The sequence below is a fragment of the Scardinius erythrophthalmus genome (assembly GCF_964197995.2).
Source record: "Scardinius erythrophthalmus genome assembly, chromosome: 22".
Taxonomy (NCBI): domain Eukaryota; kingdom Metazoa; phylum Chordata; class Actinopteri; order Cypriniformes; family Leuciscidae; genus Scardinius; species Scardinius erythrophthalmus.
Window position 1 is genome coordinate 18,984,117 of NC_138242.1, and position 11,815 is coordinate 18,995,931.

Sequence of the window (11,815 nt, forward strand, 5' to 3'; positions counted from 1 at the left end):
TTGACATGTTAGGGTGATAAAGAAACATGCATGAATAAGAAAATGAGCAGGATGTGCATGATGTTAATAAGACTAAAAGCCATGAAAAAAAATAACTCTGTCTGACACAGACGAAGTGCTCGCAAGGAAATCCACCTCTCAGACAGCACGTGATCCCCAAATCGGTTCTCTTTCGCAACTTATTGTATGTGAAAGGTGAAATACACACAGAATTATGTAAAAAAAAAAGGCCCATTGTGGGGAGTATTTACGTAAACAGTCAGTTATGTCTTAAGTGAAAAATGTGTCAGTATGACAGATCCGTGCATGAGGTCTTAAAGTGACAGCAGCCTAATATATCTGCTACTGTCTGCCTCATTAATGTTAATCAAACAACAAATCACTCACTGCTCTTGACTAAATAACTTTTGTATCTTTAATAAGAATCAATTTATATTTTTTTTGTACATACAGTGAAGCCTATGCAGTGTTTCTATTTTTACATTTATTTAATTTACTCATTACCAATACCAGTCAAATTTCACAGTTCTTGGTACTTTTTTGGTACTACTAATTTGGTATCATTTCACTTTTGTGACCTATTGTTTTCTTTTTTTTTCTTTTTTTTCTTCTTTTCTTACAATTTGAAAATTAAATATATTAAATAAATTAAATTAGTTCATTATTAATACTACTAATTATTATAAGAAAATCCATAAAAAAACTTAGTTTGCAACCTTCAAATATCGTTCAGTTAAACTTGCCTTAAAATCTAATGAAAGGTTAGTAATAAAATGAAAAACAAAGAAACACATCACAGGTAACAGAACGAGTGGCAGGTCTATTGCACTTACACAGATTTTTTTGCCCTGCCTGTTGTCAAACATCACAGTTTCAGATTCAATCCCTCGTTTTAAAATGGTTGTCACTCTCTAAATTTTGCAGTGTGTACTTAACAGCATGAAAAGTAATACTTTTATTCAAATTATGAATGGGTTTTATCAGAAAGAAATCAAAGAGCTCTGCCTTTTTAATCAGTGAAGCTGATATCACTTCAGTTTAGCTGCAGTGCAGTTTCACTGAGTGAAAACTCCTGTTATAACTAAAGATCTGTCTATACCGCACAATGAATGAATCTCTTATTTACATCGTCGTTACACTTTGTTGGCTATAACGAAATGATTCGCAAGCATGCAGAGCTCATGCTGAACAAACTCCTATTGAGAGATTGACTAACTTAAACGCCTCTGATGGGCCATTGGGTTCATGTGCTCAACAAACATGTCTGTGATTGGCTACAATGCTCAACGCTGCAAGAAACCTTGGATGCTCTTCACAGAGCTCTCACACAAATACAGACAGGAGCATTTGAAAGCAGAGCTTATCAGTGGGTAGTGAATAGACCCGGTTCTCGATACTACCGGTACTGCAGAAGGACTAGTATCGTTACGTTTTTTAAATTTCGACTTGGTACCAAATTACCAGTACTTTTGACTACCCTAGTACTTACTATTCGTTAAATAAACCTACCGTACCTGAAAAATTTGGTTTGTTTGTTTGTGCTTTTTTGTTCTTATTTTTAATTACTTAAAATAAAAAAATATATATATATATATATATATATATATATATATATATATATATATATATATATATATATATATATATATATATATATATATATATATATATATATATATATATACACACACTTTTTCGTGAAATTTTTTTTTTCTCATAAATAAAAATAGGATTTTGGTCATATCGCCCACCCCTAGTCGAGTGTTTCAGTGATGTGATGGTGTAGTACGTAGTTGCATTGTAAAATCCGATTTTTCTGATAATTGGTGGCTGTGTAATTTTTAAAAGATTTGCAGCTTCCTGTAATTTAAAATGTAATTCGTATGGTGATGCATCTCTTTGGTTGGACAGGTGCAGGAGGTTCCTCTCTCACGTTGACCTCTCTTTTCTCCCTCTCTCTCTCACGCTCTTGTGCTTTCTCTATTCTTTCTTTTCCTTTCAGGATCCCCTGTCTGGTGGCCATAGTAGCGGAAGTAGCACGTCCTCTCTCTCCACCCCTCCTTCTGCGGCCCACAGTCCCCCCCAGCAGCAGGTGAACGGAGTCGGCATGGCCGGGGTGGCCGTCCAGCCTGGCAATGCCAACTCATCCCTACCTGCCATAGCCGGGGTGACTGGCCTGATGGGCGCTCTGCAAGGGAACCACCTGGCCATGGGTGGCATTGTGGGCGCCATAAACCGAGTGCTCCAGAACAACAGTCCCCTGCCCCATCCCTCAACAGCTACCAGCACATCCCTGCCCATGTCCAACAGCCTCAGTAACAGGTACAAACCGGCACTCGTCTTCTTGGCCTTTTAGTAATAAACCTGATTCATTTGCTATTTACTTAAAAGTGGGAGGCCTTGGTTGAGGATCCGTATTTCATGGTCATGATAACATGGTCTGGATTAGCGATGAAATGGCAGGGGATGCTGAAGAAGATGTGGATTTGTGTCTTTCAATGTCACACTTTAGTTATTTCATTCTAATGTGCTGATTTGGTGCTCAAGAAGCATTTATAATTAATATTTTGTTGAAAAGAATAGCATATAAATGTCACTTGATCAATTTAATGCACCTTTTTGACTGAACAAATATTAATTATTTTTAAATGAAACTTTCTGACCCCAATCTTTTGAATGATAGCGTATAAATATATTATATTAAAATACTTTTAAAAAATGTGTATATTTTTATATATACATTAATACATTGTATTTTTAATTTAAATAAACCTTTTGTTTATCGTTTTATTTTTATTTTGGGTGAATTGTGACAGACATATTCATGAGATTCATCCATTCAGCTTGGCACTGTGATGCATTCATGTTTGCTTAATTTCATATCTTTTCTGCTTCCTTATCACTCTCTTTTGCTTGCTCTTTTTGGAATGCAGCAGCATGACCACTGCGAAAACCAGGTGAGGATTGACTTGCTTTGCCCTTTTTTTTCCCACATTTGCTCATTTAGTTCTTACACCTCCGTGTTTTTGCGCCTGTACGTCTACCTCTGAAACAAACTTGTCTTGTAGTTCAGATTGAACAGCTGATGTTGTCTTCTTAAACAGCTCTCCTATCCATAAGTTATCATTAGCGTTCATACTTTAGCATAAAGAAAGCTTTGCATTTTAATTTATATTTAATACTTTTGTCTGGTCATGGCCAAGATGTTTTTTAGATGTTAGTTTTTTAGTTTTCTTATGGGGGCTTATGCACTTGTGTTTGCAGCGCTCTGCAAGGGAACCACCTGGCCATGGGTGGCATTGTGGGCGCCATAAACCGAGTGCTCCAGAACAACAGCCCCCTGCCCCATCCCTCAACAGCTACCAGCACATCCCTGCCCATGTCCAACAGCCTCAGTAACAGGTACAAACCGGCACTCGTCTTCTTGGCCTTTTAGTAATAAACCTGATTCATTTGCTATTTACTTAAAAGTGGGAGGCCTTGGTTGAGGATCCGTATTTCAGGGTCATGTCATGATAACATGGTCTGGATTAGCGATGAAATGGCAGGGGATGCTGATGAAGATTTTTGTGCGAATCTCATGGAAATATTAAATTAATAAAAATAAATGCAACCTACACTACCATTTATAGGTTTGGGGTATGTACGATTTTTTATGTTTTTGATAGAAGTCCCCTATGCTCACTAAGACATTTGATTTAATTGATAAAAAAAATACTGTAAAAATAATATTATTATTACCATTTAAAATAACTGCTTTCTGTTGTAATATTTTAGCGTCGTTTATTCTTGTGATGGTAAAGCTGAATTTTCAGCAGCCATTACTCCTGATATATTTTTTAAATATGAAGTTCAAAAGTATAGTATATAAATGTCAATAGATCAATTAATGCACCTTTTTGACTAAACAAATATGAATTACTTTTAAATAACTTTTTGACCCCAATCTTTTGAAAGATAGCGTATAAATATACTATATTAAAATACTTTTTTAAAAATATATATATATTTATACATAGTATTTTTACTTGTATTTTATTTTTATTTTGGGTGAATTGTGACGGACATATTCATCCATTCAGCTTGGCACTGTGATGCATTCATGTTTGCTTAATTTTATATCTTTTCTGCTTCCTGATCGCGCTCTTTTGCTTGCTCTTTTTGGAATGCAGCAGCATGACCACTGCGAAAACCAGGTGAGGCTTGACTTGCTTTGCCCTTTTTCCCCCACACTTGCTCATTTAGTTCGTGTTTTTGCGCCTGTACGTCTACCTCTGAAACAAACTTGTCTTGTAGTTCAGATTGAACAGCTGATGTTGTCTTCTTAAACAGCTCTCCTATCCATTACTTATCATTAGTGTTCTTACTTTAGCATACTGAAAGCTTTGCATTTTAATTTATATTTAATACTTTTGTCTGGCTATTGCCAAGATGTTTTGAAATGTTACACATTTAGTTTTCTTATGGGAGCTTATGCACTTGTGTTTGCAGTGCGGAAAGGCTTTTCACTGAACAGCACAGGCAGATCCTCCTCCATCAGCACCAACTGCAGCAGATTTTCAACTCCCAGCAGGTCACACCGGTAAGCGGAGCACCTACACACTCTCCAGCACAGAATATATAGACCGTTTGAGCATTCACAATTCTTCATGCGACTTTCGCAGCCCACATTGCAGCTTATTATGGCCATGATCAATCTTATTCGGCGAGATGATGCTGTCGTTTTGTAATGTTATGTTTACGGGCAGATGAATCCGAAATCATGCATAATTTCAAGAAAATTGGAATATACATGTTTGCATACAAAACACCATGGCGGTTAATTATGAGCATCCATGATGGGTCTTCCTCAGAAGTGTTTATTTTAGCATCCTGGCTGCTTGTAAAAACAACTTGGAATTGCAATTTTAAGGGAACTCTTGCCACTTTTCTGTGCAATATGCATCAGACGGTCCGTGGGCAGGCTGTGGGTGTGCCATATTTGTCTAGACATCTCATCATACTGTGTTTGTCTGTCTGTCTGTTTAGGAACAGCAGCAGGTTCTGCTCTATCAGTTAATGCAACAGAAGCAGCAGCAGCAGCAACAACAGCAGCAGCAGAATGACATACAGCTGCCAATCAACAACCTCCTGCCCGGCATGCAGCCAGCCATCTCCACAAACCCCTTCCTCGCCATGCACAACGACAACAACACTCCGAAAACTGGAGCTAGTACTGCAACTATCAAACAGACAAAAGTATTGCCACATATGATTCATTTTGAAATGTTCAATATAATGTATAGATTTTAAGTAGCACTTTAACAATGCTGTGATTATTGAAAGTGCGTGCTTGTGTTTTATTCAGAGAATGGGGGATAAGGCTGTGTCTGTGACAGGACAGGAGAAGACTTGATGCAAAAAAAACATCATGTTGGAGGAGTTCTGCCTTCTGGATCCCTCTCATCTGTCCACCCCAAGAGGCTGGCAGTCTGAGCAGAGCAGCAAGACCAGAACGTTCACCCACCGCACGAAAGCCTCACCAGCACCAGCCTTGATTTGAACACACACACACACACACACACACACACTTGCCAGTTTGATGCCCATCTGGCAAACAACATGCTGCACTGAGTTTGAGTAAATCACTTGCTGTAAACTTACTGGGTCCCATGGGGGCCAAATGACAGGCTCACACACATATGTGCACACAGACACACACACAGTCTTTCTCACTCTGCCAGTGTGCTGAAAATGACACGCTGGTGCGAGTCTCTGTGGGCGGAAAGTGTAGCTGGAGGTCTCGGATGGTGGCGCTTCTGGAACAGTATCTGCTCACCGCTGTTACCTCTCTGAACCCCTTTAACAAGGAACGTCTCATGATAATCTTAATAAAAGCCCTGTCATAGTTGTCCGTCTGTGTATTTAAAGGCATCAAATGTTTCAAAGCTGACATTTGTGCACCACGAAGGCCTTCTCTGCATCCCGATCTTGAGCTTCTCCTGTGAGGAGGAGGCGTCCCAAAGGTCCACAGATTTGTCTCAATGACCCTGCTGCACTCTTTGAAGAGCAACTACCTCTCAAGCCAGGACACATAGACCAGGCCTTGAACCCAAGTGCCTGGCCCCATCTCCAAGCTCTCAGCGAGGGGCCACGTGCTGGAGACGCTGCCAGTCTCTTCCCCCCTCCCCCTTTTCCAGTCGATCCATTTTTGTGAAATTAATTAATACCAATCGGCGTCACTCAGGCAATACCAGTTCAGAGAGTCGCAGATCTCTGCCTGTACAGTGATTACACTGAAGAAAGAAAAAAACTGATTTCGAATGTTTGTGTTGCATTGATCATTTTTGAAGCCACCTTTCTATTGTTCTTTTTTATTTATTTGCATTTGTTGCATGTTGGGCGCAAGGTAATATTTGAACGCTCAACTCACAACATGTTTTTATACTACTGTACAAAATTCTCAGCTCTTTTGAGTCTTGTAAACATTTTGATGAACATGTCTGGTGTTTGAAGTTCTAAGAAAAGAAAAAAACCTACTTGATAATTTTGTGGTCTTGTAAATACGCCTGTTTTTCCCCTTTTCCTTTTGTTGCTATGTAAATCAACAGATACATATTGATTCCGAATAAGCTGACAGAATGAATAAGATTTAGTTTAGCACACCTTTACCTCTTTTCTGTTGTAAATACATATTTGTGATTCACTTAGTGGTGTGAAGGACTGTTTTAAAGCACTGTCGGTGTGTTCAGAACTTTTTCAACAGGCTTTACACAAGACTGGTGACTGAATAAAGTGTATTAATTTATTTTTGTATGTGCAGGGACTTCTCTTTTCTTTCTTTTTTTTTGCACCGTTTTATTGATGTGGTTTTATACGTTATAGATGTGGTATGTCCACGTTCTCATGTATCTGTACAGAAATTATGCAAAATCTCTAAAGTTTGTATTTAAAACATCGAAAGTGAAACCACACGAGTCCTGCTTCATATTAAGAAATTCTGAACACTGAGATTGTTGCGCTTTTTTCAGTGATAAATTAAAATGTTTATAACAATTCTTGCATCTTGCAGTGCCTTTTTTTACTTAAAACACTAAAAAAGAATTTACTGCCTTAGATTTTTAAGTACAACCAACTTGGCTGTTTAAGTCATTTCAACTTAAATTACATTAAACTGACTTAAATGAGTTGAATCTTGTATAACTTACAAAAAAAAAAGTAATGTCGTTATAACTAATTGGTTATATCATTTGTTGTAGCGTAGCAATTCAAATCAGATCAGATTAGTTTTCTACTGAATTTCTGTATGCATTTAAATCCAAGTTGAAAATAGAGTCTTGCAAACTACTTTTCATTAAAAGAATGTCTCATTTGTAATACAGGATCATAACAGGTATTCCAATTAGTTCTCTGGTTAAATTGGCTCCAGTTAAAATGAGAAGGAATTAAGTGCTTTTAGATTCTAATTAAAATATATTTACATAATTAATTCCACTCAAAAAAGGAAATGTGTCATTTACTCACCCTCATGTTGATCCAAACCTGTGTAATTCTTTCTTTCTGCTGAAGTATGATGGTAAAACTATTTTGGTTCCTATTCACTTCCATTGTATTTTTGTCCATACAATGGAAGTCATTGCGAACAAAAAATCATTGTCAACATATATTCTTTTGTGTTCAGCAGGAGGTAAAAAGTTTTGAGCAACATGAGAGAGAGTACATGACAGAATTTTCATTTTACACTTAACCCTTAACTACAATAGTATGATTATCGCACAGCCTCAATGTAGTTGCCACACTAGAATGTTGCATTGAGATTTATCAGTGTCAATGCATCAGCCACATTATTTCTTCCACCCATGCATGATCAGGAAAACAGGCCTGGTTTCAAAGACAGGGCTTAGATTACACCAGGATTAGGACATTTAAGAAGCTTTTATAAACATGCCTTAGAAAAACACATTACTGGTGTGAATCTTCAGACAAAACAATGGCAGTGACATTTTAAGATATGCCAGTGCAAATTGCGTTCATTTAAACCAGCGCAAACATGCATTTTAGACTGGGACTAGGTTCAAGAACCCCCATATTTCTGCAGTCTGTGCTTGTGTTTGCTATTTGGTGAGTGGAACCCATTTCTCAGCATGACCCCCAGGGACCTGCCCACTGTCCCTGCCCAGCTCCGAGCGCTCCTGCTGTGGGAACAGCAGGCCCCTCTCTCCCCTCAGCTTCATCAAGCTGTCCACACTCCTGACCACCCACTGACCCCTGACCCCTCTGCCCCAGCCTGATACGCTCAAAGCGGCACGCACACAATGGAGCCAGTGACAGCATTTACGCATCTAAAAAATCTTCGCTTTATTTTAATCGGATGAAAGCATTCTTGGAAATTTGCAAAACGTCCCATTTTGTGGGGCGCTTTTCCCATGATCCATTTGCACGGCAGTGATAAATCAAATATTTAGTCCTTTTCCACCCAGTTAGGGATGTCTTTGTGTAAATGCCCGCTCAGAGAGCAGATGGAGTAATAGGAGGACGAGGGCATAGAGCTGCTAAAGCCTTGTGTCTCTCACTCCTTCTCCACCAGGTGCACTGGAGGGGGGGATTCAGATAGAAAAGTCCCACTGAAGATCCTTAGGGACGATTCATTTTCACCCCTGCTGCCTGTAAGGAATGGATTCAGCTTACAGGTAGGTAACAAAAGCTGCTAACTGACAGAGCTGGAGGGGAGGTGACTGATTTATGGTCCTTTTCTTTCTCATTCTCGCCAGAACTGTAACCCTCAATGGCCACGTCAAATTGAAATTTAGGAATATTATTCGACCACAATGAAAATGTGTGTTTTGAGCTACGGTCTGCTAATTAATTGAGCCATTAAAGACGGCCCGTCTCTAAAAAAGTGGGAAAGGCAGACGTTCGCGTCATTGCTCGTATGAGACGAATATCTGAGGTGAATTACTGGAGCAGACTTTTGTAAACAGAAATCTTTGCTTCAGTTCGCTATCTCTTTATTCAAATTCTTCCAATTCATCCTCTTCCTGTGCTAATCTGGACTGAAATGTTTATGTTGTTTAACGGTTTTATATAAATTATTTTAAATAATTATCTTTATTATTACATAATTATTAGTGCTGTCAAATCGATTAATCGTGATTAATCGCATACAACATAAAAGTTAAAAAAGTTATTGTTTATATAATATGTGTGTGTGTGTGTGTGTGCATGTATATGCATACATATATGGATGTGTACACACACGCACATAAACAAATACTTATGTTACATGTTTAATCGATTTGACTAATAATTTATCCTTTGGGATAAATTAGAATTTATATTATATATATATATATAAATTCATAATTCATTCCTAATCATATATACATATTCAGTCTGTTATTTGCTTAAATTATTTACATGTTTATTAATTTTCTAGTTTGATATTTATTTGATTTACAGGGATCCCAAACAACAAACAGCAAAAGAACTCATTAGGAAAATAATGAAATTTTCAATTAAAAAAAAAAACAGTAAAAAGTATAAATACATAGTATAGGCAAAAATGTATTTATAGGCAAAAATATGTATTTATACTTTTTACTGTTTTTTTTTTATTGAAAATTTCATTATTTTCCTAATGAGTTCTTTTGCTGTTTGTTGTTTGGGATCCCTGTAAATCAAATAAATATCAAACTAGAAAATTTGATCCTTTTTTTATTATTCATTATTATTATTATTATTATTATTATTGGGTGGTCTCATGCTATCCTTTTTTTCTATGTAACATTTTTTTTCTTCAATGTAATGACATTTTTCTATTTGGTTCTTTATCAAAAGAAAAAGCTGGATTAAAGGCCCAATCAAACCACTGAAGCCGCACACTTGTATTACTGCTATTAAATCAAACCCATAAGCATAGATCCTGCCCACTCTCAGCATCTAATGCACTGTTCACTTCTTTCTTTCTTTCTTTCTTTCTTTCTTTCTTTCTTTCTTTCTTTCTTTCTTTCTTTCTTTCTTTCTTTCTTTCTTTCTTTCTTTCTTTCTTTCTTTCTTTCTTTCTTTCTTTCTTTCTTTCTACCACCTTTCTTTCTCCTCTCTGTTTCGTTCATGCTGATGATTTCCAGCTGTTCAGGCACCATTCTGTTACATCTGCTTCTGCTTTAGTAATTAATAGCTCACTTTCCTCTCCCAGTCAGATTCGGAGACACACAGACACACACACACACGCACGCACGCACGCACACACACACTCTTCTCTCTCCTGCCTTATCAGACCTGTCAATCATGTCCAGGCTGTTTAAACACACCGCTGCTGCCTCCCCCCTCCTCTTGCTTTCTTTCTCACTTACTCTCTATTTTTCTCCACCGCTTGCTTTCTCTCTGACTTTCTTTCTCTGTCTTTCTCTCTTGCCTGTTGTATGCTCTATCTTTCTTCACTTCTTAGTTGCACCCCTCCTCCTCCTCCTCTTCCTCTGGGTTTATTCATTCACATCTTGTGAGTTTGGACACTCCCCCTCTTCAGTCCCATCCCCCTTGTTTCCAGCTGAACTCCTCCTGTCCAACATCAACGGTTTCAATCAGTCTGCCAGAGGCCTATGGGGACACCAGCCCTGGCTCTCCTGGGTAGCCCAGAAAGGGCCACTTCTGTCCATTTGGGTGCCTGAACAAAAATATTTAAATTGGCTGAATTTTGTGGTTAAACAACTAACTAACTAACTAATAAATAAATAAATAATGTGTACATATTTTCAGTATTTAAATAAAAAAATTAATTGATTGTTTAGTGAGTGATATTTTTTGCTTGCTTGTTTATTCATTTTCTAATTAGTTAGAAAGATCTCAAACCACAAGCAACCAAAGCACTCATTAACTGGATTAGGCAAATGTAAACAGAAAAAAAAAAAAAAAACAGTAAAAAGTATAAATCATAATATTATAAGTCAGTTTTTTTTTTCCAATATGTTACTGGAAAATGTGGTTACACATTTTGTTTGAGTATTTTTAAAAAGTCTAAACCATAAAATTATTGGTAAAAAAAAAAAAAGTACATATACAATGGCGCTTTACTAAATAACAATGCAAAAACCTTGTTCAAATTTTTGAATAATAAATTATTTTCATTTAATCTTTCCAATGTGTTACTGGAAGATGGGTTACACATTTTGTTTTAGTGTTTATAAAAAGGATAAACCATAATATTATAGGTAAAAAGTATCAATACAATTGAGATTTATTAAAAATGTATTAAATTTCCTGAAAATCATCTTCCAGGCTTTACAGTTCACATTCTGGATTGCTCCTGCACAGTTGTGTTTCACCGTGATCCTGTGAGTTCGGAGCTCGAGGGGCCCGTCTTACACTCTCCACCTCCTCTCTGTCCTTACAGTATGTGTCCTCCCCCGCCATTGAGGGAGATTAGCGGGGCTGGATACAGGGATACAGTCCTGGGCCTCCCCCAAAATCATCCTCCCTCCCACGGCTCCTGCGATGGACCCCCACAGGTTTCACTCCTGTTGGATAATGGTCCCAGTGTGGCCCGGTGGGACTCAGACACATCTTTCTTCATACGCAGACAAGCTTATTCTTCTTCCGAAGTAACGCCACCCCCTACCCCTAAACCCCTAAACCGCTAAATGGACGGGATCAAGAAATACACGCTAATAAGTTTAGAGCAACTGATTAGAATCAATCCTACATGCCAACTTATTTGTTTTCATACAAGAGCCAGACAGAAAAAATAGGCGAGGGGACATTTTTCCAGTGTGTCTAAACAATGTTGTAAGATATTTTGTTTCAGTGTTTTTTTTGTGTGTGTGTGTGTGTGTGTGTGTGT

General features: G+C 37.6%; 1 protein-coding gene across 7 annotated transcripts in view; it reads left to right on the forward strand.

Annotated features, from left to right (window-relative positions):
• mllt10 (MLLT10 histone lysine methyltransferase DOT1L cofactor) overlaps positions 1 to 7,037 on the forward strand; it is a 52,532-nt gene extending 45,495 nt beyond the window's left edge. For 2 of the 7 annotated variants that reach the window (XM_081352940.1, XM_081352936.1), the window contains 7 exons: positions 2,003 to 2,322; positions 2,934 to 2,957; positions 3,265 to 3,402; positions 4,173 to 4,196; positions 4,492 to 4,582; positions 5,029 to 5,238; positions 5,348 to 7,037. In XM_081352940.1, coding sequence (XP_081209066.1) covers positions 2,003 to 2,322; positions 2,934 to 2,957; positions 3,265 to 3,402; positions 4,173 to 4,196; positions 4,492 to 4,582; positions 5,029 to 5,238; positions 5,348 to 5,395 — 855 coding nt within the window. In that variant the 3' untranslated portion in view covers positions 5,396 to 7,037. The remainder of the gene's footprint in view (positions 1 to 2,002; positions 2,323 to 2,933; positions 2,958 to 3,264; positions 3,403 to 4,172; positions 4,197 to 4,491; positions 4,583 to 5,028; positions 5,239 to 5,347) is intronic. The other 5 variants (XM_081352941.1, XM_081352939.1, XM_081352937.1 and 2 more) reach the window with 4 other exon arrangements.
• The last annotated feature ends 4,778 nt before the right edge of the window (positions 7,038 to 11,815 follow it).